The 27,468-nt window shown below is 43.3% G+C and overlaps 3 protein-coding genes across 4 annotated transcripts in view; all 3 read right to left on the reverse strand.

Annotated features, from left to right (window-relative positions):
• Window positions 1-1,633: 1,633 nt before the first annotated feature.
• LOC134177205 (uncharacterized) lies at window positions 1,634-6,814 on the reverse strand. Of its 2 annotated transcripts, none has more exons than XM_062643962.1 (5): window positions 5,606-6,814; window positions 5,302-5,403; window positions 4,927-5,236; window positions 4,368-4,817; window positions 1,634-3,078 (listed from the first exon to the last, which is right to left on the reverse strand). In XM_062643962.1, the coding sequence occupies exons 1-5, from the start codon at window positions 5,606-5,608 to the stop codon at window positions 2,063-2,065; spliced, it is 1,881 nt and encodes a 626-aa protein (XP_062499946.1). In that variant the 5' UTR covers window positions 5,609-6,814; the 3' UTR covers window positions 1,634-2,062. The 2 variants fall into 2 exon arrangements, with proteins under 2 accessions (XP_062499946.1, XP_062499947.1); XM_062643963.1 differs by having other exon boundaries at window positions 4,410-4,817; window positions 5,606-6,805.
• Window positions 6,815-7,225: 411 nt separating this feature from the next.
• On the reverse strand, window positions 7,226-12,354 carry LOC134177000 (uncharacterized). Its single transcript, XM_062643699.1, has one exon. It carries the CDS (start codon window positions 12,352-12,354, stop codon window positions 8,914-8,916), a length of 3,441 nt encoding a protein of 1,146 aa, XP_062499683.1. The 3' UTR covers window positions 7,226-8,913.
• A 563-nt stretch (window positions 12,355-12,917) lies between these two features.
• The window catches only part of LOC134177003 (uncharacterized), a 30,120-nt gene continuing 15,569 nt past the window's right edge, over window positions 12,918-27,468 (reverse strand). The window contains exons 12-14 of the mRNA XM_062643702.1: window positions 23,232-23,431; window positions 22,799-23,112; window positions 12,918-13,146 (exon numbers count right to left, since the gene is read on the reverse strand). Of these exons, the coding sequence (XP_062499686.1) occupies window positions 13,144-13,146; window positions 22,799-23,112; window positions 23,232-23,431 (517 nt within the window). The 3' untranslated portion in view covers window positions 12,918-13,143. The remainder of the gene's footprint in view (window positions 13,147-22,798; window positions 23,113-23,231; window positions 23,432-27,468) is intronic.

The following is a 27,468-nucleotide window of genomic DNA, read 5'->3' on the forward strand; positions in this document are numbered from 1 at the left end:
TCCCCTCCCTCTCCCTCCCCTCCCTCTCCCTCCTCTCCCCTCCCCTCCCTCCCCTCCCTCTCCCTCCCCTCCCTCTCCCTCTCCCTCCCCTCCCTCTCCCTCCCTCTCCCTCCCTTTCCCTCCCCTCCCCTCCCTCTCCCTCTCCCTCCAACCGAATAGGACTGACGTCGGTTGCGTCAGTCCTATTCGGTTGTACGGAGTCCCCGTTTCTGGAATGAACGCTCTTGTTGAGTTGCTTTTCGTCGTATGTTGTTTCCGTGGCTTACGTTTCTTTGTTGTGATCGAGTTGCATTCTGTCTTTACTCTTGTGGCTTCAGTGTCTGGGATCATCGCAGCCTTACCTTGCCTTCGTGGTTTAGTGCATTTTCTCCGGATCCTGTCGTCGTCATCTCATCTTCGTCTCATCGTCCATCTTGTGACTTCAGCGTGTGGAATTATCGCAGCCTTACCTTGCCCTCGTGGCCTAGTGCGTCTTCTCCAGATTCTGTCGTCATCATCTCGTCTTTCCTTCGTCTTGTCGTCCATCTTGTGACTTCAGCATCTGGGATTATCGCAGCCTTACCTTGCCCTCGTGGCCTAGTGCGTCTTCTCGGATTCTGTCGTCACCGTCTCCTGGTCTTCTTTGGATTCATTTCCTGACTTGCGTATCTTGTACCTAGCTCTAGAGTCTAGCCTCTTGTATGTAGTTTGCAAGTTTTATGTTGTTACTAGTATTGGACTTTAGTTATAGTACCTGCTTTGCAGTGATGTATAATAGTTCCATGTTTGAAAATACATGTATTGACAGACAGACAGATAGACAGATTAGACCGTCAAAACGTAATGTACTAATTAAATTAGTGTAATTTGAAAGCTCCAGGACGTAATGGGACGTCCTGTTGTATTAGTGTTGCTGTAAACTTTTTTTGGTACTTTCTCTTTTAGTAGGAGTAGGAGAGGGAGGGAAAGAAGGGGATGAAGGGAAGGAGGGTTGGGTGAGAGAGGGGAGGAGGGTTGGGTGAGAGAGGGGAGGAGGGTTGGGTGAGAGAGGGGAGGAGGGTTGGGTGAGAGAGGGGAGGAGGGTTGGGTGAGAGAGGGGAGGAGGGTTGGGTGAGAGAGGGGAGGAGGGTTGGGTGAGAGAGGGGAGGAGGGTTGGGTGAGAGAGGGGAGGAGGGTTGGGTGAGAGAGGGGAGGAGGGTTGGGTGAGAGAGGGGAGGAGGGTTGGGTGAGAGAGCGGAGGAGGGTTGGGTGAGAGCGGAGGAGGGTTGGGTGAGAGAGCGGAGGAGGGTTGGGTGAGAGAGCGGAGGAGGGTTGGGTGAGAGAGCGGAGGAGGGGTGGGTGAGAGAGGGGAGGAGGGGTGGGTGAGAGAGGGGAGGAGGGGTGGGTGAGAGAGGGGAGGAGGGGTGGGTGAGAGAGGGGAGGAGGGGTGGGTGAGAGAGGGGAGGAGGGGTGGGTGAGAGAGGGGAGGAGGGGTGGGTGAGAGAGGGGTGGGTGAGAGAGGGGAGGAGGGGTGGGTGAGAGAGGGGAGGAGGGGTGGGTGAGAGAGGGGAGGAGGGGTGGGTGAGAGAGGGGAGGAGGGGTGGGTGAGAGAGGGGAGGAGGGGAGGGAAAGAGACCACAAAACAAACAATTCCCCAGAACAAATCAACTGCTATACTGGCAAAAATATTGAGATTTTGAGCGGACTCTTAAACCCCCAATTCGCTACATAAATTCCCTACCAACATTTCATCTTACCGTATATGGTATGTACAGCCTCATCAAATCCTTCTGCAATGCCCTGTCTTGCTAGATATACGTTACAGCTTTTTTTGACAAAACCAGCATAGATATTGGAAACGTTTGGTTGTGTTTGTTGATGTACACGAGTTAGGAGTGTACTGGTATGATTAATGATCAGAAACACAGGTTTATTTGAGCAAGTTGTGACACCTAGCTGTCAGAAAACCAGCACACAATACTCAAATATGACCCAACCAGCTTCCTCTGGCTAACTGATGACTTGTACAGATGTACTTAGCAGATAATAAAAACTATCCTAGTACTTAGTAAATAGTACCAATCTCCCCATTCTAAATTAGGAACTAATAATGTTCAGCTGATTGTTCAACTTCATGTTTCTGACTTCTTAATTTGATTATTTCTTCTTCCAGCTTGCCTAGCAGTGGCTTAGTTTTCTCTATCATATCTGTATGTTGTCTCTTTCTCACCTCCAATTCCTTCAGTTTATCATCCATTTGCTTCAACAGTTCCACTGCTTTCTTCAGTTCCTTGTATAGGTGAGACAGTTTAATTGGTTCCTGACCAAACACATATTTTGACTCTGCAGGTCCATCAACTAGCCTTTCCACAAAACCAGCTGGAGTCACTCGATATCCATCTATGCTAAGAATATCAGGCACAGCTCTCAAGTCATTGCCATTTTGACAAATGCTTAACAATTGCTTGGCGTCAGCCAAACTATTAGTGATAAGAGTATCTTTCAAAAGACAGCACATCAGACATTGGACACCAGAATCATGTGAACTAACTCGCTCAATTGCCAGTTCCCACGATAACCCCACCTCTATTTCTATTAAATCTTCTTTGATTGATTCTCTTATGACTTGACTAGAAATGTCAAGACTAGCAGCAGGGGGAAAATTTTCATGTGGTGCCTGCTCATACTTCTCAACATGTTCACTAGTGGGGAAAATGACAGATGAAAGAAGACGTTCTCCCAGATGAGATGATATGAGTCGAGAGTATGATTCCTCTTCAACAAAAGCCAAGTCAACTAGTTGTCCATGTACAACAGCCTGCAAACTAGCTGGCAGCTGCAACCACAATAAGTCCTTTGGAGCTTCAGGTTTTCTGAATTTTTTTTTTTCCAGTTCACTGTACTTCAACTCTACATCTTGTATGTACCGTTCAACATTTGATGCTGTGATTCTGTCAACCATATCAACACAAGCAAGCTCTCGCAATCTACTTCGTATTGCTGTAACATAACCTTCAACTTCAAAAAGCATTGACTCAGCACATCTTACATCTTCTTCAAGCTGCTGTTTCTTTTCTTCACAATCTTGCAGCTCTCGTACAATGCTCTCAGTTTCCACGGCTAAAAAGAAGATATACCATTGTACAGTGCTACAGACTGTATGATCAGAGTCTCAATTACTGACAGTATCTCATTACTTCAGTCTCAGCTATTGGAAGGGCATTAGTTAAATTCATTCAAGAGGTATTACGATTTATCACTGCCATGTATGATCATCATGTTAAATTTCAAGAAGAACCTTAATTTTTTTAGTCTTCATGAAATTAAGGCTGCAAGACAATGCACTGTGCGAAAATAAGAGAGGCAATTGTGTGGTGCTATAGCTCAGTTGGTTAGAGAGTCATCCAATAGAGTGTGTGCATCCAGGATCTTGCAGGGCGGCAGGTTCAAATGGCAGTGATGGCGAGCTATGTCATAATTTCCTTAGGCAAGAAATTCACAAGCAATCGCCTCTCTCAACTAGGAGAATGAGTACGTGGTCTTTGACTGGGAACTGACTAAGCAGTCATCAGCTGTGACATGACATTAGCCACTGAGGTCCAGGTGAGACTTCGGGTTCTCACACCACAGTTGGCTTCACAAGCCGGTGCTCCTGTGAGTACCTGGCCCGGCTCCAGGAGATTGCTAGTGCAGGCCCAGAGTTCTCTTGAGTAGCGCATGGGAGCCCAGCTAGCGTGACCGGTATCTGGCAGCTCTTAACTTTTAGTTTTTTTTAGTGAAATTAAACAGTGAAGAGGCTGAAATATGCTAACGTTGATGACTACTTAACTTGCTAATAATGCCTGGTAAATGACATATATAATGTGATTCATTTGGCCATATCGAAGTGTTAAATGCTGTTATGAACTCAATTCTACTTTCAATAAATAAATCTTTGCTTGCAGTCAGACATGCATGTTGTAATTTTGTATGTAAATTTACAATTTGGGGCCATTTGTCCCAGGAACACCTGAAGTTCAAATAACCAAGAAACTATAGATTCTACACAGCTCCACTGTGACTAAGGTAGGACACCAGCAAATAAACCATGGTAAAAAGTCAGAACAAATAAACAAGCAGTCAGTTCCTCAAAGTAGCTAGATGATTGCAGGACTTGTTGTTTTCACTGCTGCAAAATTGTCAATAAAACTCCAATAGCCTGAAGAGGTCATTTAGTTTCACTTAGAAGAGTTGTTGTAATGAAACAAAGTAGACTGCTGTTCTCCAAATTACACCTTCATATCTTGTTGCACCAATTTAAAACGTGTTCCTATTAACGTATTTTGTCTGCTCAATTAAAAGACATTCATTGTTCCTTACAGTGTTAACCTAAAACTTCATTATTAATGTGCTGACGAACATTTTAGCACCTGATCTGATTATAACCCAAGAGACATACACACACAATGCACCTGTGACAGTGACAGCAACACTTCCATGAACAACTCTGTTACAGTCTGTAGAGTACACAAAGAGAAAGTACTGTCCAGGCACAACTTCCTCCTCACTCAGCTTTAACTTTACAGGAGATGTCAAGACTGCATGTCCACAGTCTATCACCATTTCTGAGAAATTTGTTTCTAGTGTGACCCCATGTGACATGCAAGCAGTCAAGGTAAACGGAACATCATCTTGGAGAAGAGCAAACCTCAAAGACCCAGAGAAATTATCAACAACATTGCCGTAAGCATCAACAGCTGAAGTCAAAGTTTGACAAGGAAGAAGAGTGACATTCTGTGTCGTACTTCTACTAATCACAATACGTCTCCTTCCTCTTCCAAATCCATTTGGAAATGTAACCAATAATCGATCTACATTTCCTGTAACAAACAATTTGTAGCATAACTGCAATAACTGATGTACAGACTAATCTATATGGCTGCTACGTTAGATATAACGTAGACTATTATACAAAGTACAAGTGAATACCTGGTAGTACTGCGATGTGGCCTACATTTTCAATTTGCAGGTGGCTAGCTGGATACAGTTCTCTCAGATCCTGCCTCTGGTCATTAAGCTGAGCAACTACTTGGTAAAATCCGACTTCAGTTAGGGTGTCACTTCCAATACACGAATACTTGGCAACATGATATCTTGTCTCTATCAGCTGGAATTGAAACTTGTGTCCTTTTGGGCTACAGGCAATGATGTTCATATCATGCCAATCAATATCAGCTACAAGACCATCTTCAGTTTCTACAGTCACCAGCACATCGGGAAAGTTTGCCCCAGCATGGAACTGTAATGACAAGAACAGTGCCTGACACGTGTATTAACATCACACTTAAATTGCATGGATTATACCTTTACTTGATGAGTCAACATTTTTTTGTTTACATCACTCACTGTGATTGAAGTCACTCTGTTAGTCAGTCGCACCAGACAGCTAACACAAGCAGGTTGAACCTGCAAACACAGAGAGACATAGATATACAATGTTTAACACACACACACACACACACACACACACACACACACACACACACACACACACACACACACACACACACACACACGCACACAAACACACACACACACACACACACACACACACACACACACACACACACATGCACGCACGCACGCACGCATGCACACACACACACACCATCAATGTTCTGCTTTCACTTGTGTAAGTGGTGCAGGCGACATCATCAGGTCATCTATACTTGTTGAGAGGTAGGTGTTCATTGCCCTAATGTGATCTCTTGGTTCCGTTGGGATTTCGACGGCAGAACTTGACATGATTTTTAAACCTTGCAACTTAAAGTTTTGGTGGTAATACCAGCAAGTGAGGACTTCTTGGGTTGCTGCTGCATGTTTCTGTCGTTGATGGTTGACAAGACATGTGCTTGAACTGCAAAGCTGCAACCAGGCCGAGTGCACTGTAGGTCGGACTGATCTGTTAATTGCATCCTCTCTCTTTTCTCCTTCCTCTTGCCTTCTTCATGTTCTCCATTTCCTCAGCTTCCTCAGTAGCTACAGCGTCATTGAGGATCTCCACTTATTTCGATGTTGGGCAATGTGCATTCATTCTTGGTTGAGCTCACACTTCCCCTAATCTCTCATCACAACATCAACCCATCTCAGCTTCTGACCACCTATAGGGCGCTAACCTTTCAAAATTGCAATCCAGCAATTGTTTTGGAATACGGTAAAACTTCATCCTGGCTACATGCCCTAGCCACCTTAGCCCTTTCCCCTAATCATTGCTTCTACAGTCTCAATACTGGCCTTGGCCTCCACAGTGGTATTCCTCTGCTTCTATCTTACTGATATGCCCAGATGATTTGCAAACAGTGCAAGCTAAATCATGCAGTCTCTTGATGTGCTGAGACAGAGGGGTCTAAGTCTCACTGCCGTAGACAAAAGTTGGTAGGATAGCTGCCTTGAACTTTCTTAGTTTAGTACATTATTTGATTGAATGCTGATACCAAAGGGTCTTGCAAAGGATCTGAAGCTGTTGGGCGCTTTACGAATTCTTGTGCTGATCTTCTATCTAATTCACAAGATGATGTGACAAACTTCCTAATTATTTAGACTCTTCCACAACATCTACAGGCTCATCTGCACTCTGTCCTGTGACTCTTCTTGGAAGTCCTTGTTAATGCCCATAATTTGAGTCTTTTGGACACTGATGGAGAGGCCCATTTGGTTATAGCTCAGACCTAGGTCTAGCAACATCTCCTCCAGGTCGTCCATGGAGTTGCTGAGCAGTCACGTGTCATCTGCATACACAAGGTCTGGGATCAAAGATTGATCCCTTATCTGCTTTCTGTTTGCCACTAGCCCAGCTCTAATGTTGAACAAGACGGTAAGTCCATTTCCCAGGTGCGTTTGCAGAAACATGCTGATATAGTGTCAAAGAGTAGATGAAACAATATGGGTGCCAATACATCACCCTGTCTGACACCATGTCTGATCAAAACTCTTTAGAGACCTTGCCATATGCTCTCACAGCTCCACTGGTGCCTTAAGGTATGAAGAGCGTTATGGATGGCACTGGAGTTGAGATATGGTTTACCACCAAAGATCCTGAACATCGTGAAGGCTCTTCATAACACACACACACAACACACACACTGACCCCCCCCCACACACACACACACACGCACACATACACACACACACACACACACACACACACACACACACACACATGCACACACACACACACACACACACACACACACACACACACACACATGCACGCATGCGCACACACAAAATGCAAACGGAAAACGGATAGAGAGCTGCCCTTAGACAGTCACGCCCCAGCCGGATGGCTGGGTTCCTGTTCACTACGCAGCAGTTATAGGCCATGCTAAGCAATCTTCTGGAGCCTGGGCAGATACTCACAGGAGCCCTGACTGTGATGCATACTGTGGTGTGGGCACCCGAAGTCCCACCAGGACACTAGTGGCTGATAGACTTTGTTGCATTCAAGGGCCTTTGCCCCCCAGTCTAAGACCAGGTACTCATTTATAATCCTGAGTCGAGAGAGGCAATTGTGTGAGAATTTCTTCCTCAAGGAAATTACGTCTGTACTCGTCCGCAAACCTAAGACCTCAAAACGTCCCGGATGTTTCCATTCTCCAAATGCAACTCTCTAACCAACTGAGCTACAGATGCCACACACAATTGCCTCTCCTCTCTCCCTCTCCCTCTCTCCCTCTCCCTCTCCCTCTCTCTCTCTCTCACACACACACACACACACACTCACACACAAACTTTCTTTTGAATTTTGCTGCATTCATTCCAATGAGAAACAATGCAGGCCAAGGTCACCATAGGCTATGCTGGAGGGGTGAAAGTTCTCTGACGGGGGCAGAAATTTTCATATTTGTGGGGGGCCTTGTTGGTGCCATGTTTGGCATCAGTAGTGACATTGGTTAGTCAGGGATTCACCATGCTTCTGCCTGTGGTGGTTTACAAGGCCGGCATTGTTTACAGCAGTGAAACTACAACCATCAAAACTGCAGTGTAGCACACGTTTGCCTTGCTTCGTGGTAACATTTCTGCTCATCCTTGCAGTTTCCCTTGATGCTCCTTCTTGAAATTTACTTCTCTTGTGGCAGCCCAGATCTTATTCCTCCACTCCCTCCTATATTGTGCTAGTATCCTCCAATCCTTCTCAAGTTTGCAATTCCTCAAATCCCTCAGTACTAAATCATTCCATCTCATTTTTTGGCCTCTGACTAAACATCTACCCTGGGATGATGACTCACCAAAAGCTTCATCGGTAGACGACTTTCATCCCTGCGCAAGATATTACCCAATAGCCGAAGGCATCTCTGGGTCATCATGTTGGAAATTCTTTGTAGGTGGGCAATCTTTCTGATGAAGGTGTGCCTCTTCCTGTCTGTTTCATATGGACACTCCAAGGATTGAGTGGAGGCTTTTAGCATCACGAAGCTCTGTTGCAATGGTAATCCCTAGATACTGGGCTAAGGCTCTGCTAATGGCACGACATGGGTCAATTGGGCTGGCATCTCAATCTGTTTGGTGTTCATTGCAAAAAAACAGCTGTTTTCAAAACCAAGCTCACACTACTACTACTACACTACTACTACTAAAGCACAGGCCTCTAAAATGTCATGACATGGATTTAATCAACAGTGAGGCTTGCCTCACTAAGTAGATTGTGACGTTGACTTAAGTGGGTTTGTTTAATTGAATGGATTGATATAGTGTTGTGTTGAGTGCCGTTGTAGTGGCTTTTGTAGTATGGGCATGACCGGTGGATGCTTTTGCTGAGTAATATACTACATCATAGTACTACTACTACTACTACTACTACTACTTGGAACCGTGTTGTATTTGAACAAATTGTACAACGTACATATGTCAATTATCTAACTAATGTAGCAGTTACTATACTAATTTAAAACAGAAAGTACTACTCTGGAAGAACTTTTAACTGACCATGCCGCTTTCAGCAGTAGCCAAGCTAATGTTCAAGTCTTGACCAAGTTCATGACAAGGTGGCTTGGATCGAGAACCTCGTAGGCACATGATTGAAGATCGTAGTAGAGCGAACCCAATTCGGCAACGTAACCAGTTGATGGTAAGATTGTATGTGGTGCCTGTTTTATTTGCCAGCAAGGAAGCAAGTCTCTTGACAAAAGTATTGGTAAGAGAACTGCAACCGCCAGTGCAAGAATAGACAATAGGTGTAAAAGACGAAAGTTCCACTTGTTGTATCCTGTGCTCGTACTTTCTCTTCTTTTCTTGTTCTTGGCGTTTATAACAAGAATTAATAGCAATGTCCCTGTAGGATGGAGCATTTGCATTGAAAATACGTACATCAAAAAAGGTAGTTTGAAAAGTTTTGCCCCAAAAGCCATTTGCTCGTATGTCTAGTCGAGCTTCATTGTCTGTTGTGGTACTTCGTCCAACAAAGCTTTCACCATTCAGGGATTGCAAAACCGGTTCAAGTTTAACGTCATTACAAACTTTTCCAAGAAGACCTCCAACAATGTCACGTATTTCGTTATGTCTCAATGACGGAAACCCGCCTGTGGGGCAAGTTAATGCATGATCCACGTTGAAGCTGCCGCCACAAGGGCACTTGTCAGGAAGGTATGCAGGTTTCCAGCCATAGCGTAGGCAAATGGAGTCACGAAATGCCGATTTGTGCAAGTAGTAGCCATGCTCTTCAACCGGGATGACTGTCAACCAAGAGGAAGCTCCCTTTTCTTTTGAGAGTAAAATCGCTCGCTTTAAGTGCTGAGGAAGTTGATTTTCAACAGTGGCAGCAGATGACATCAGTTGCTGTTGTTTGTGTTGTCGCGTGGTTAATTTGAGTTTTTCTTGGAGATGAGAGGTATCTTCAAGAGCAAAGTCTTGTTGAAGAATCTTCTTGACTAAAGGCGCCGTGATGGTTTGTGAATGGGAATATTCATATGCTAAATTCTCAGGATTGATAATACCTAGACCACCGAATCGAGCTGGCAAAGCGATAAGTTGTCTTTCAGTTGGATTGAGTTGTGCTCGATTGAGAAGAGCAGGAATAAGGTTTTCTTGAATGGCAGATTCTAGTGAACACAAAAGTGTGCCATCATCACGGTTGGTTCTCAGTGCATACGTCCAGCGACCCACAATGCCGTGGGTAAATGCAGCATATGCGGCGTGGGGTTGTGAGCGAGCTATGCGAGCCAAATCAGCGATTTCGTTTGTCCATTCAATAATCTTTTGCTGTAGGAAAGTTTTGCGGAAAGTTTCTGTACCAATAGCGGAACCTAGGTATTTGTGACCTTCTGAAGTGATGTTCACGGAAGTGTTGTTAAAGAGCTGCCTTGCTTTGTCAATTGCATCAGGTTTCACGATCAGCCAAGATTTCTTTCCATTTGGGAAGTAACCGTATTTGGGGCCTTTGTCACACAGCAAGTGCCACCAATCTCTCACTTTTTCTAATTTTCCTCCAGCAGCGGCATCATCAGCATACCATACCTGTCGATTTTCTGAAAGTTTTAGTTTAGTAATTAAAGGCACGGTAGCAAGGGCGTACATTACCATCGCCAAGGGGTCTCCTTGCGTGGTACCTTCTTGAGACCAGAGCATTTCCCCGCCAACAAAGAGACAAGAAGGTTTCCTGTAAGTGTTGACAAGGATGGGAAAAATAGAAGGACAGTTGATTGAAATGTTCTTCAAGGCAACCTGTCTGTTAAGACAATTGAAAGCATTTGTTGCGTCCACAAGCAAGATTGCCTCTGTGTCAGAGTCGTGGTAGATGGATTGCATTGCATGTACAGCTGCTTCACAGCCTGAACTCTGCCCCGCGCAAAGCTGCAAAGCTCCAGTGACAGCTAGTACATTAGATCGAACGATTTTGAGGATAGCTTTTCCCAGTATTCGCCGTATCACTTCACATATTCCAATTGGACGAATGCCAGGATTTTTGTCAAGTGGTATCAATCGGCAAGCTACTAAAGCTGTGATAGCATTTGGATCCACAAACGTTGTTGACAAACGTTTGGCAACAGCTGCAAGGGCAGTACACAACTCATTGGAGTAACTTTTGAAACTGGTGCAAAGACGTTTCCAGTTACTCGCATCTAATCCGGAAGGACCTGCCGCCCCAGATGATTTCAGAGCCATGGATCTAATGAGACTGCCATCTAATTGATCAAACAGAATAGAGTGAGGGACTGGGATTTGGTCAGCGGAATCCAATAACGCCTCTTGATGTAATGGAGACGCCTGTGGATGTTTCTCTTTTAGGACATCTCTAACCGTTGTCGGATCATTGTCTGATATACTTTTAGTGAGTGATAGGACACCCGAAGCTCCTTGTTTGTTTATCAGACGATCAGCTGCTTTGATATTCCCGTTTTTTACTAGATTGGCAAACTTAAGCGCAGATACCTTTTCGGTGTCTGCACCTGAATGGCCTGCAATATGCTTGAATCTCTGCGTATGGCTAGTAAGTTGTTTCTGAATGGTGTTTCCTTCTCTCAAAAGATCAGAAATGTTGCCATCAAACCAAGCGTTTAAACGTCGAGACAAACAAGACTGTATTGCTTCTTTGTTTGCGTGTTTGTATGGTCGCTGAAGAAGAAGCTGTGGCATTAGCATTGAAGCTGTGAGGGCAATGCTTTCAAGAGAGGAAGAATCTGCAAATGCTTGAAATAGTCTGGTAAGCTCTGAAACAAACTTGTTGCCAGCTGTTCCAGAAGGAACACGAAATAAATTTTGCTTCCAGTGAACGACTTCAGAATAGGCATGATTCACCTGTAGTTGGAATTCAGTACCAGAAAGTGATCCCCAGGTAAAATTAGGAGGCGAGACCGGATTGTAACATGGAAATTGACCCAACTCTACTCCCATCGATGACATATCAGAGGAGGTTGTTGGGCAGTGATCATGGTTGGTCGTTTCATGCAAGCTTGAAGTGTCATTGGATGTTAATTTCATTTTCTGTGGTAGAGTGGAATGCATAAACGATGGTTGAGACAAATCATAGCTATCAAAGTGCAAGATTTCAGAATCATTGACGTGCCTTGAGCTGGCAGCAACTGAAGCGTAAGAGAGTGGATTGTCCAAGTTGCGGTTAATTGGAGAATCCATAATAGTAGGCGCCTTATTACCAGCTGAATTATGAGGATTCTCTGCCTGAGACGTAGTAGACACTGTTGATTTGGTTTGCACAGAGACAGATCCAGGAATGAGATGAAATGGTTTCACATGCTCATTTTTACAGCTTTCTCTAGGCTCTGTTTTCTCAGTCCCACGCACTTTCCAATTTACACAACGGTTGTGGTTGAGTGGATTGCAGTTGCTGCATCGCTTCCCTACTTTGACACAACGACAGTTCCTACAACTACCTGTATTGTTGCATAAACAGCATTTCTTCATGATTGGAGGAATATGGGACGCCAACAATACAAGAAAGATAATTCAGATTACACTCCGACTGACTTCACGCAGTTGACAGGAGACCGTTGACCGTTGATGTAGTAACTCCGTTGAAACAGGTTACAGTCAGCATACACTGTTGTTGAAAGAGTTGCACAAACACAATGTAGTTTCCTGTAATGCGTGGAGGTTATCTAGAACTCGAATCCCTTGCACAGAATTCAAATTCTCCCACCGTGATACCACATCCGGGACTACTCTACTACTACTACTACTACTACTACTACTATACGCACGCAGCAAAACAAACAATTAAAAGTCAGTTACTACTTTACGTCATTACACTGTATGCTTAACTATTATCACAAGCTATAGTCACCACCTACTCATCTAGGTGGGCCTCACTTTCAATGAGTCCCAGCAGGTCCACTTTGATAGGTCTATACGTAGAGGATCTTGTTCCACGGATACACAGTATACTCGAGCGAAGTAGGGCAAAACTCAATCTACAGCGAATTAATTGCATAATTCTACTGTACTGCTCTCCTGACTTGGCTGCATGCAGACTTGCCACTCGCTTATAGAAGGTTGTTGCCTCTGGGCCTGTGCTTCCGTATGACGTAAACACTAATGGAGTGAAAGACCCATGCTCAACTTCCCGAATTCTCTCACCGTAAGCGCGTTTCTTCTCATTCTCGTGACTCACATAGGCGGATTTGAGTGAAGAGTGTTTGCGGTTGGAAGCAGCGTTTGGGTAGAAAACCCTCACATCAAAAAATGCCCGTTCTCCTACTGCAAGACATGGTGTAGTTGATAAATGCAACAATAGACTAAGTATACAATAATAGCTAAGTAGCTAACAAGGTAGCAATCAAGTTCTTACTTTCTAAATAAACACTCTACTATAAAGGCTCAGATTTATCTACTAAAACAGTTTTAGTCTTTTAATGGAATAATCGGCTCTCAGCTGTCGCTGAGAGAATGTCGTCTTGAGTGTTCAATTGATGTCGTCTTCATATTCTGCAACCGCGTATGCACATAATGGACGACCTCAAAAGAGCAAAAGCAAGCCGGCATCTTATCCAACAGGTTGCAGTGCTGTACGTTGTGTCCTTCTTTTCAGAAAGTTGTGAGGCCAATCTTTTGATGAAATTTTGTTGTCAATTGGCTGGCACCTCCAGTGCAAGACAGAATAAGAGGAGTAAATGATGCTTGCTTAACCCTTCTAGTGCGTTCTCCATATTTCCTCTTCTTTTCTTTTTCTTGGTTTTCGTAGCAAGAGCTAATGGCATTAGATCTATATGAAGAGGCATTAGGATTAAAAATTCTGACGTCAAAAAACGTTTTTTTGAATCTTCCTCCCCAGAAACCGCAGGCGGAAATGTTAAGTCTTGCTTCATCTTCTCTTGTGTTACATCGTTGCGGTAAAATCTCTCCACTTAGTGGTTGAAGAACTGGTTCGGTCTCAACATCATGGCAAACTTCAGTTAACATGGCAGCAAAAATCTCTTACTTCATTATGTCTAATTGTGGGAAATTCACCAGTTGGACAAGACATTGAATGATCAATAGTGAAAGATTCACCACAAGAACATTGGTCAGGCAGATGAAGAGGGTGCCACCCTCAGCAAAGACAAAGAGCATCTTGGAACTCCGATTTACTACTACTACTACTACTACTACTACTACTACTACTACTACTTTACGTCATTACACTGTATGCTTAACTATTATCACAAGCTATAGTCACCACCTACTCATCTAGGTGGGCCTCACTTTCAATGAGTCCCAGCAGGTCCACTTTGATAGGTCTATACGTAGAGGATCTTGTTCCACGGATACACAGTATACTCGAGCGAAGTAGGGCAAAACTCAATCTACAGCGAATTAATTGCATAATTCTACTGTACTGCTCTCCTGACTTGGCTGCATGCAGACTTGCCACTCGCTTATAGAAGGTTGTTGCCTCTGGGCCTGTGCTACCGTATGACGTAAACACTAATGGAGTGAAAGACCCATGCTCAACTTCCCGAATTCTCTCACCGTAAGCGCGTTTCTTCTCATTCTCGTGACTCACATAGGCGGATTTGAGTGAAGAGTGTTTGCGGTTGGAAGCAGCGTTTGGGTAGAAAACCCTCACATCAAAAAATGCCCGTTCTCCATGCCTCCACACTCCTCTAGCAGAAATGTCGACCCTAGCGTTATCATCTGTGATGGCAGTGCGATGCGCAAACTGTTCTCCATCCAAGGGACGAAGTACAGGTTCGATTGTAACATCTGTAGAAACCTCCCTTAGAAGATCAGCTGTGATGTTCCGGATCTCGTTGTGCCTTAGCGTGGGAAAGCCGCCTTTCTGGCATATCATGACATGGTCGACGTTAAAACTGAGGCCGCATTCACATTTCGAGGGCAAATCTGATAAAGGCCAGCCATATCTTAAGCACTACTACTACTACTACTACTGCTACTGCTGCTGCTGCTGCTGCTGCTGCTGCTGCTGCTGCTACTGCTGCTGCTGCTGCTACTGCTGCTGCTACTACTGCTACTGCTGCTGCTGCTGCTACTGCTGCTGCTGCTGCTACTGCTGCTGCTGCTGCTACTGCTGCTGCTGCTACTGCTGCTGCTGCTACTGCTGCTGCTGCTGCTACTGCTGCTGCTGCTGCTACTGCTGCTGCTGCTGCTACTGCTGCTACTGCTACTACTACTACTACTACTACTACTACTACTACTACTACTACTACTACTGAGAGACATAGTGTATTTGAATAAAAGTACTACGTACATATACTATGAATAAAATATACATACACTAATGTGTTCACAAAGTTTACTACTACGACTGTAAGGCAAGCACAACAACTACATAGCGACATTCTGCATGCCCAGAGACATGATATATTCAATTAACAGTAAGACAAACCACTCTCAGCAGAAGCCAAGAGTATACTGTTGTTAGTGATTGGGCGCTTTGTTTTGGATCTGCACCCCCTGATACACATAACTGCAGATCAAAGTAATGCGAAGCTTAGTCGACATCTGACCCAGCACAGTGTTGTACTATAGGCCATTTCCTGCTTTTCTGAGACGAGAGATGATAGTCATTTCAGGAATGTTGATGTTAAGTTGCTTGCTCCTCCTGTGCAAGAGAATATCAGTGGTGTGAAAGAAGCCTGTTCGACTCTTCTGATTCGAGCCTCATATTTACATTTCTTTTCTTGCTCTTGTTTCCTGTACAGAGATGATATTGCTGATGATCTATATGACTGAGCGTGAGGATTGAAGATTCTGACATCAAAGTAGGTTTTCTGAAATCTACCACCCCAGAAACCGCACGCAGAGATGTTAAGTCTGGCTTCATCATCAGTGCTGTTACTCTTCTGAGGCAGTATCTCTCCAGTCAGTTTTGTTGTAAAATTGGTTCTTTCTGGACATCATGACAGACATCATCTAATAGGTTTGCCACAATGTCTCGAGTCTCATTGTGCCTCAGTGTTGGAAATCCACTGGTAGGACATGAGAGTGAGTGATCAACTGAGAAATGGCCTCCACAAGGGCAGAAATCGGGTAGAAATGCTGGTTGCCAGCCATAGCGTAGACATAGTGCATCGTGAAACTCAGATTTTGTCAGAAGAAAACTATGCTCTTCTATAGGTAGACCTGTCAGCCACACAGAAGCACCTTTCTCTTTGGCTAAATCAACAGCACGTTTCAGATTTCCATTGAGGTTGGCAGAAACTTCCTCATCAGTGACATTGATGACAAGGTTTTTCTGACGTTTGACTGAGGCTTTCAATACGCTTTGTTGTTGTGAAACCTCCTCAGTCATTTGATTTTGCTGCTGAAGAATGAGCTTGGTAAGAGGCTCTGTAACTTTCAAGGAGTAAGCAGACTCTCTGTGTAGGGACAAATGATCAATGATTCCAAGTCCACCTCGTCGAGGTGGAAGAGCAAATACTTTTCTCATCGTTTCTCCAGGTGCGGATTGACCCGTCAATGCAGGAATTAGGTCTGAGTTGATTGCTTTAGTCGGTGGTTGCAGAAATTGGGCTACGTTGCTGTTGGTCCTGGTCATATAGGTCCATTTACTGCTTACTCCATGAGTGAAAGCTGAGTAAGCTGCATGTGGCTGTGTCTTGGCGATGACAGAGAGACGTTCAATTTCCTTAGTCCAGTTTTCAACTTTGTTCTTGAGAAAAGTGTCACAGAATTCCTTGGTTCCTAGAGCAGCTCCTAAGTATTTCCTACCTTCCGCAGTGATGTTGATATTTGTGTTTTCAAAGTGAGCTCTTGCTGCATCAATGTTTCCTTCTTTAACTATCAGCCATGACTTCTTTGCATTAGGCAGGTAGCCAAAGGAAGAGCCAAATGTGTTGAGTTTATTCCACCATTGTTTTAAGAAGTTGAGTTTTCCACCTGCTGCAGTGTTGTCAGCATACCAAACTTGTGTTGTCTCTTTTGTGCTAACCTTTGTCAAAAGAGGAACTGTTGCAAGGGCATACAATGGCATAGCTAACGGATCACCTTGAGTCGTGCCTTCTTTAGATATTAGAACTTCACCTCCAACAAATAGGAAAGATGGTTGACGGTATGTGTTGGCGAGCACCGTTGGCGAGCACCGGTAAGCAGGACAGTTAACAGAAATATTCACTAAAGCCACTTGACAGTTCAAGGTATTGAAAGCATTAAAAGTGTCTACAAGTAGGATTGCTTCTGTATTTGAATCATCAAAAAGAGTTTGCATTGCATGTGTGGCAGATTCAACACCTGATAATTGGCCTGCACAAAGTTGAAGTGGTCCAGCAGCATTCAGTATGTCTGACTTTGCAATACTAAGGATGGCTTTGCCGATTATCCTTCTTACTGTTTCACAGATGCCAATTGGTCGAACTCCGGGTTTCTTGTCCAGTGGAATCAGACGACAACTCACCAAACCAGTAAGACCAATTGAATCAACAAATTCTGTTGAGATCCTGCGTGCTAGCAAAGCCAACAAATTGCAGAGGTCCCTAGAAGGGCCTTGGAATTTTGTGCATAGCCTTCTCCAGTCTGCAGCATTCAAACCAGAAGGACCAGCAGCACCCTTGCACTTCAAAGCCATGTTGCGGATTACCACTCCATCAAGCTGATCAAACAAGATTGCATGAACAGGAGGAGCTTGGAGACTTGAACCCAATACTGCATCTGGTACCAAAGGTGCAGAATCAGGATGTTTTTTCTTCAATATTTCTCTTACTGGCTGGTGTGAACCATCATCAATGCATTCATCTAAAGATAGAACACCACAATCAGCCTCATCTGAGAGAAGTCTCCCTGCAGCCCTGACATCACCTTTTTCATGTAATTTGCAAATTTTCAAGATGAATCCCTTTTCATGTTTGAACGACAGGACTGAGCTCGATTACCCAGATGTAATTGAATTGTTATTGCTTCTCTAAGTAGACCTTGGATATCACCTTCCAGCCAGGATGCCATTCGTCGTGTAAGACAAGATGCATGATTTCGGGGCTTCGATTTCATGTTAGGTCTTTGCAGCAAAAGATGTGGCATTACCATTGCAGCTGTGATTGCAACAGATTCCAAAGCAGTAGCTTCAGCATGAGCTTGAAATAGCCTGGTCAGTTCAGACACGAATTGTCTCCCAGATGTATCCCAATGCACCTGAAACATGTTCTTCTCCAATGAACAACTTGATAAGCTTGATCAATAAGCGTACGAAACTGACCTCCATCTATAGAACCCCAAGTAAAATTGGGTAATGCCATTACTTGGTAGGTAGGCAACTTGTACATCATTTCATCTATAGCACTTTAATTTGTCCCTTTGCTGCTGCTGCTGCTGCTACTGCTGCTACTGCTACTACTACTGCTACTACTACTACTACTACTATTACAGAGCATGGACCAGAATTTGGCTATTTTGCTAATGCTAACAAAACATGGCTGATTGTAAAAGAGAACAAGCAGAAGCAGGCAAGAGATATTTTTGGAGACACTTCTGTTCAGATAACAACATCAGGGAAGAGACACCTTGGTGCTGCTCTTGGTAGTTCATCCTTTGTTGAAGAATATGTCAGCAGAAAGGTAGATAAATGGGTCATGCAAGTAAAACGCTTGTCAGAGATTGCATTAACACAACCACATGTTGCTTATTCTGCATTTACTCATGGCTTGTCATGTCAATGGTCATACATATCAAGAACTGTCGAAAACATCTCTTCCATGATGCAGCCGCTTGAGGAAGCCATTCGTGATTATTTCATTCCTGCCATAACCGGCCAGCAACATTGTAGCCAAGACGTGAGAGATTTGTTGGCTCTACCTTGTCGACTTGGAGGTCTAAACTTGACTAATCCAACTCACACGTCCGATGTTGAGTTCAAGTCTTCCTGTCGTATCACAGCACCATTAGCAGCTTTCATAATACAACAAGAACAGTGCTACAATGTGGCTGTCGAAGCTGTTCAGAAAGAAAAATCTGCCACAAAATTTGAAAAACCGGCTTCTCAGAAACAAGCTTTAGTAGAAATAGAAGCTAATTGCCCAGCATCTATGAAACGATGCGTTGAACTTGCCTCTGAAAAGGGTGCATCAAATTGGCTATCCGTTTTACCGGTTGAAGAACATGGTTTTCATTTGAGCAAAGGAGATTTTCGTGATGCTTTATGCATGCGCTATGGTTGGATGTTACCAAATCTACCTTCAAAATGTGTCTGTGGATCTGCTTTCAACGTTGACCATGCAATGGTATGTTCTAAAGGTGGCTTTCTGACGCTAAGGCACAATGAAATTAGGGATATAACTGCCGATCTTTTGACTGAAGTGTGTCATGATGTAGCGATAGAACCGATGTTACAACCTCTGACTGGAGAAAAGTTTCAGAAGAAAACAGGGAACGTGTCTGACGAGGCTAGACTTGATCTTTCAGCAAGAGGAGTCTGGACAAAAGGAGACCGTGCATTTTTTGATGTAAGGGTATTTTACCCAAACGCGCGCTCCAATAGTCAAGGCTCTTTGAGATCAGCATTCAACATCCATGAATGTGGAAAAAAACGTGAATATGCGCATTGAGTACTGGAAGTGGAACATGCTAGCTTCACTCCGTTGGTTTTTTCCTCTACCGGTGGCATGGGCTCTGAAACTTCCACCTTCTACAAACATCTTGCCAGTTTAATTGCCAACAAAACTGAAAAGAAATGTAGTTCAGTGATGGAACTTCTGAGATGTCGAATCAGCTTTTCTCTAATAAGATCTTCTGTTTTGTGCATTCGCGGAAGTAGATCAGCCAAGCACAGGCCTCTAAAATGTCATGTAGATTGTGACGTTGACTTAAGTGGGTTTGTTTAATTGAATGGATTGATATAGTGTTGTGTTGAGTGCCATTGTAGTGGCTTTTGTAGTATGGGCATGACCGGTGGATGCTTTTGCTGAGTAATAAACATATGACTACTGCTAAAAAAAAGAACTACTACTACTACTGCTACTACTGCTACTACTGCTAGAACTGGTGTATTTGAAATCAAACTTTATCATACAAGATAAATAATTAAGCAAAGGTACTGTACGCAACACACGCAAAACGATTACATTAAACACATATTTCATTCTAAAATTTAACTAATGCAAGGTAGTCTACTCTCGGCCAAAGGCAAGAGTATCTCTTTGTTGATAGGTGTTCTTGTTCTGCAGCCTCTGAGACACATGATGGATGTGCGTAATAAGGCAAAGCCAATGCAACATCTTTCCACTTGATGGAAGTGCTGTAGACAATGTTTTGTTTCAGAGACAGTAGAGACCCTAGTCTTTTCCAAAACGTTGAAGTTAAAGTGCTGGCACCTCCAGTACAGGAAAACACCAGGGTAGTAAAAGAGGCATGCTCTATTCGTTTCACCCTTTCTTTATAGTGACGTTTCTTCTCTTGTTCGTGGAGTCTATAGCAGGAAGAGATTGCAGAAGACTTGTGAGAACGAGCATTAGGATTGAATATTCTTACGTCATAAAAGTTTTCTGAAAACGACCTCCAAAATCCACATGCAGACACATCTAAGCAAGTTTCATCTTCTGTCGAGTTGCTGCGCTGTGGTAGACTCTCACCAGAAAGGGGCTGTAACTGGGCCCTACTTCAATATCATGACAAACATCAGAGAGAAGACTTGCTATAAGATCGCGTACTTCGTTGTGTCTGATTGTTGGGTATCCACCAGTTGGAGGGCAAGAGCATGATCAATCGTGAATTTTTTACCACAGGGACAAGTATCAGCTTAACAAGGAGGCAACAACCATATCTAAGGCATAACATGTCACAAAATGCATACTTGTGTAGCAAAAAGCCATGTTTGATCAAAGGAAGCACTGATAACCAGGTAGAGGCACCTTTCTCTTTTGCTAGATCAATGGATCGCTTCATAGCTTTGGGACTTCATGTTCTACTTGTTCTGCAATCGCTGTCATAGTTGATTTCTTTTGCTGATGTACAACTGATAACAGGCGATTTTGTTTTTTTAACATTTTTCAAATCTGTGTCTTGTTGAAGAATGAGGCTTGACAAAGGAGCTGTTATCATGTGTGAGTTGGTAAACTCTTGACATAAAGAAGAAGGATTGATGATTCCCAGACCGCCAAGTTTAGGAGGAAGAGCAAGCATATTTCTTTCTACACTTGAAGGAGCTGAATGACCAGTCAGAGCAGAAATCAATTTTGATTTTATTACGTTTTATAACGGTTCAATGACTTCAGAAAGATGGTCATTCATTCTAGCCGGATAGGTCCATCTTCCAACAATACCATGTGTAAACGCATAGTGTTTAGCATGTGGCTGTGACTGAGCAAATGAAGAAAGCTTTTCAATTTGAATTATCCACTCCTTGACCTTGCCGTGCAAAAAGTCACGACAAAATTTGTGATTTCCTAGTGAAGCACCAAGATAATTTTTCCCTCTTGTAGTGATGTTTATATTCGTGTCAACAAATTTCTTGTTTGCTTCTTCGAAACTTTCAGGTTTGACTATAAGCCAAGATTTACAGCCGTTAGGTAAATAACCAAATTTGGGTCCAAGAGAACTCAGATTATTCCACCACTGCCTGAGTGATGCCAGCTTTCCGCCACAAGCAGTGTCATCCGCGTACCATACTTGACGGAGACCATTTGTTTTGACTTTGTCGATCAATGGCACAGTAGCAAGGGCATACATTGCCATTGCTAGTGGATCACCCTGTGTGGTACCTTCTTGAGACAATAAAGTTTCTCCTCCCACGAATAATTAAGAAGGTCTTTGATAAGCGTTAACTAGAATTGGGTGAATAGCTGGACACAGAATGGAAATATTTGTGAGAGCAACCTGACGGTTTAAGCTGTTGAACACAATGGTTGCGTCAAGTAGTAAAACACCGTCTGTGTCAGGGTTTGCAAAGATGGAATGCAAGGAGTGAATAGCAGCCTCACATTCAGCCTTTTGCCAGGTAACACACACACACACACACACACACACACACACACACACACACACACACACACACACACACACACACACACACACACACACACCACCACCACCACCACCACCACCACCACCACCACCACCACCACCACCATACCACACCACATCACACTATGCCATGCACACATGTCCATTACAGGCACACAGATGCACATGAACACATAGACACAACACACGCACACAGCACATCACACAAGCAGACAAGGACACACACCATGAAAACCACTACATCGTACAATTGCAAAACAATTGCAGTATACACACAATGTATGATGTCTGTCCACAAACCTGCAGGTACTATATGTTCAGAAAACAATATAACAAATCACAATCTAACTCCTATTTGAGAACAGCTGCCAACAATGCAACACACAACCACATAATACAAAAATGCTGATGTGTACTGTATTTCTGCTCTTTTAATGTCATGCCAGTAAAGTGGGGTTTACCAAAATTAGTGTCAAACCGATCTGGTACCCTATACTGGCATGCTGGTATGGACTGAGGTATACAGGTCCTAGGAATTCCAAACACGCTCAACCTCGTAATGCTCATCTGCGCATACTTGATGATGGCTGAAGTTGACGTGACTACAAAGGGTAGAAAATCGTATACAATTCAGAAAAAGAGTAAAGTTTTAATGAGATTGGCAGCTTTGGAAGGCAATATCTTAAAGACGGCGAAAGAATGTGGGGTTCCAAGAAGCTGGACGTAAGACTAGATAAAAGGTCAAGAACAACTTGAAAAGATGAATCGGTTTTTGTGAGTTAGAATTTTGCCCCACAATATACCGGAATGCCGGTATACCGCGGGGTATTCCAGCACTTGCTAAACCCCGTAATTAACCGGCATGCCATTAAAAGCACAGAAGTACGGTATAGAGTGGACATGCAATCTTTTCAAACAAAACCCTTATTACTTCCTCTAGGTCTTGTGTGTTATTACGACATACCTGTTCCTCAATTTCAGCTTTCACAATAATTGTAAATGCCTGAGCTGTCAAATTTAGAGGTAGCTCAAGTGGAGGGTTATTTGTGCTTGTATCAAATGTGACTTTGCTGTATATTCTGCCAGATTCCTGAATTTCAGCAGTAAAGTTGTATTGCCGTGATTTACTTCTCTTCACCTCATTTCCTCCCATGTCAACTAAGACGGCATTTATTACTGGAAGAGGTTGATCTCGAATAAACTGCATTGTATGCCTGTCACTAAATGACTGTGCATCTTCAAAGCCACTGCTCTGCACTTCTACTCGTGAAGGATGGCCTATACCAAAATAGCATGATTTATGCATTTAGTATCAACATAGACATGCACACACACACACACACACACACACACACACACACACACACACACACACACACACACAGCAAAGCATATACCAGGTTGTACTTTCAGTGAACAAGTCATTGTCATATCGCATTCTGGTACATAAGCTGATATAATAGCTTTCCCCAAACCAACTACAACAGCACTGGTAGAAAGTTGAAACTGTGTGTAAAGTCGCACTATGTTTTCCCCCATGTCTAGTGAAACCACTTCCCTTTCCAGGTGCCAGTCTCCTTCACGATAACATTCTGAACTATTGCCAAACATATCAAAATTACTATATTGATCATTGCATCAACAAATCAAATGTTGTTATCTACCACGTACATGCGTTATGATTATTTAGTTAGCACAATACAGCAATATATCATGAATTCATCACAACAATCACTCAGAACAATGAGCATCAATCTCCAATTAATGTAAGCTATATGAATTTCTGGCAATAAAGCCATCACAACGTACATACTCAATTATTTAGAAACCATAAGTATCTTCTAAATTATAAACTTTTATGCCCAGCTCAAATTTCAATATCGTTATTAATTTTTTGTAATTAAGTTATATTTTAATTCATTGCTACTTCTATTTCCTGCAATTGAGTCATGTGGATGTACATACACACAGGTTGGACAAATAGAAAACCTGTAAATGCCATCATTAATAATTTGGACACTCATAAGAATGAGATAACTGAGTGTTCAGCTGGGTTACACCTATGACGGGTATAGTCAGTGTGACGTAGATGTTGATATTTACAATACAATTAGACTCTAAGAGCACAAGGTACGCTCCACGTTACATGGTGCCAGAAGAAGTGGATTAGAAGAAAAGAGACATCGTTCTGAACCCACTTCGTGGCAATGACTGCACATGAATCAGGATCATCTCTGTCAGGTGAGCCGCATGTGGAGTCTGGTTTCCGCCACCACATTTCCCCACCCACACCACTCAACGTCTGTGGTGATCTCGTACAATGGTGGAGAGATTGGAAACAACTTTGGGATGGCTACTACCTGGTCACAGGACTGGCGAAGGAGGCGGATCCTTATCGCCTTGCCGTTCTCAGGAAAAGCCTTGGGCAGAAGGCGATAGAGACTTACAATGCTCTCAGATTTGCCGACCCCGCAGACAAAGCTAAATATGAGTGTGTAATTGAGGCTTTAGAGAATCACTTTCTAGGGTATAGCAACAAGACCTACAAATGGCATGTGTTTGGGAAGAGAGATCAAGAGAATTCAGGGTCGTTTGATGACTATTACACAGTGTTGGAAGATTAGATTAGGCGATGTGAGTATGAAAAGATGGAGAACCCACTGAGCAGCTTCTCAAGGACCACATCGTGATCGAAGTTAGGGACAAACAACTTCACAAACAATCGCTAGAAGAGAAGAATCTTTTGTTGGACGAGTACATTACCATATGAAAGGCCTATGAAGCAACAGCTTGTCGAGCAAAGCACATGGCCTCAAGTGAAACAGTAAATGCCATGAAAACAAAGTCGACACCAGGTCGCAAGCAAGGCAGCCAATGTAGTTTTGAACCTACTGAAAAGCAGAATGCCTCAACTGTTGACGATTTCACCAGAAAGGATGCAGTAACTGTCCAGCTGCAGAGCAAGAGTATTGGCCATGTGGCAGACCAGGCCACTTTGAACATATGTGTAGCTCTAGTACCGAGAAAAGGGCACAGACAAACACAAAAATAACATAAAGACAAGAGTACATCAGTTTGAAGATGAGGACACTGATGAAGAAGAGTATGAGAGGGTCGTGACGATTACTTCAAACCCAAAGTGAAGAAGAGGTCAATTCAGTGAAAGAGGAAGTTTGTTTCAACGACAAATTCACGCATCGATGCTAGTGGACAACCTGTAAAGTTCCAACTAGACGCGGGAGCAACATGCAACGTCCTTACAAAATTGGATCTACCAGCAGGTATTCGTGTTAAAGCCACCAGCCAAAGGCTACCTTTATTTAATAATCAGGAAGTGATGAGTTCGTGTGGCAAATGCACAGTCAAGTTGATTAACCCAAGAAATAACAAGAAGTACAAGGGTGAATATACTGTCACCAATGCTCCATCATCCATATTAGGGGCAAAGTGAATGAAGCAAATGGGTCTGATCGTAGTTCATCAAGAATTGATTAATGCGATATCAGCTCGATTTGCAGAAACTCAACAAGAAGGTTCAACGAATGGAACATTGTCAACACCACCCATGTCAGCAACGACAATGCAAGAAACGGTTTCATGACAGCCAGGGACACACAGCAGTGGAATTACAAATGAGGAACTAGTCAAGAAGTAAGCTGATGTTTTCTCAGGTGAAGTTGGTCATTTTGTGGGTAAATTGCATCTGGAAATTGACCCCAAGTGAGTCCTGTCAAATTGCCAGTATGCAGGACACCAGTGCATTTGAAAGGAAAGTTTAAAGAGGACTTGATCGCTTGACACAGTTGGATGTCATTGCCAAGGTAGGGTCGAAAGTCCAACTGATTGGATTTCTAGTTTCATGCCTGTGGTTAAACCCAATGGGAAAATATTAGTTTGCATTGACCTCAAACCCCTCAATAGAGCCTTGAAGCAGTTACACTACCTTATTACTGTCAGACTGGTGGAGTTGAAAGCATCAACATGTTGGAATCACTTCCAATTAGTGGTGAGAAGTTAGCTGAAATGCAAAGAGAAACTGCACTAGACAGAACACTTCAAATGCTCATAGAAGTTGTTATGAAGGGATGACCCCCAACAATGGCTCAGCACCACTGAAGGTGCAACAATGTTTCAGCTTCCAGTCAGAGCTGTCGTCTCAAATGGTTTGCTCTTTCGAGGCAATGTGTCATTGTGCCGTCAGCTATGCGCAATGATGTGGTGAAGAGAATTCATTGTTCTCATATTGGCATAAATGCATGTCTACGATGCGCCAGGGAATGTGTATTTTGACCGGGAATGTCAGCGATTGTTCGTACAGTAGTAGAGAAATGCAAAATCTGTAGGTCAATGGACAAGAGGCAGCACAAGGAACCACTTCAGTCGCTCTCTATTCCTACCTGTCCGTGGGCGAAGCTGGCTGTTGATCTATTTCATATTGATGATCAAGACTTCATTGCTATTACAGATTACTACAGTAAGTTTGTTAAAGTTGAATGCCTGCACCAAGTCATTGGAAGTCATTAGGATCCAGACAAAACAATTCGCTAGAATGGAATCCCTGATTGCTTAGTGTCAAATAATGGTGCACAATTTGCTTAGGACAAATTTCGATCATTTGCCTCAGAGTGGGAATTCAAAAATATAACATCAAGTCCAGAACACCCACAGTTGAACAGCAAAGCGGAAAATGCTGTCAAAACAATTAAAAGTCTCTTGAAGAAGGCAAAGCTAACAGGCAACGACCATGGTTAGCTCTACTTCATTTCAGAAATACATCTACGGAAGCAATGGGAAGCAGCCCTGCACAATGTTTTTTTAGCAGTCGCACCTAAAATCTGCTACCTACCATCTCTACACTGCTAAAACCAACAGTATCAAATAGACAACACAAGAAACTTATCTAGAAAAAGGAAGCATAACCTAAAGCTTGTGATCAAACTGTAAGATCACTAGCACCTTTAGGGATCGGTACAACAGTTAGAATACAGCCAATATGACAAGGACAAACTATTTGGAAAAAGCAGTAGTTTTGAAAAGACTCCCAAACCGTTTCTACGAGATGACAGCAGCAGATGGTTCATTCTACCCAAATTGACGCCATCTATACCCTAAAAAAGAATAGCCAACTACAACAAGATCATGTGAAATCAGAGTATCAACTGCCTCAACCATTACTAAAACCATCAGAAAACCACCATCACAGCAAACGTCAAATCTGCCAGAAAAATTGCTACCACCCCAAAATGTGTCATCTGAACAAGGAAATGAACCAACTACCGGTACCACCCATTCAACACAGCGTCAGATTAGGAAACTGCAAGACCACGTTTCAAAAGCAAGGCCAACAACCAGTACCACTATCGTTGCGACCTTTTAGGTTATGGAACATGCAGCTGCTGCACTATTTAGCCTCGACGCTACTAGTAGGCCATCTTCGCCTTACGTGGTGGACTAACGCACGTGATTACACATCGAGATCACATGACTGGAAACAGTGTACCTGAACTATACTTTCGCTAACTTTCACAGTGGTCCGACGCCATTTAAACATGTTATGGCTGTATTCATTAGCTATCACTCTGTTTCCTGTAGGGTAAAACGCCACCTACTAGATCCGGTCACGAATTTTACAAA

This window comes from Corticium candelabrum, chromosome 3, assembly GCF_963422355.1.
Source record: "Corticium candelabrum chromosome 3, ooCorCand1.1, whole genome shotgun sequence".
NCBI classification, from domain to species: Eukaryota; Metazoa; Porifera; class Homoscleromorpha; order Homosclerophorida; family Plakinidae; genus Corticium; species Corticium candelabrum.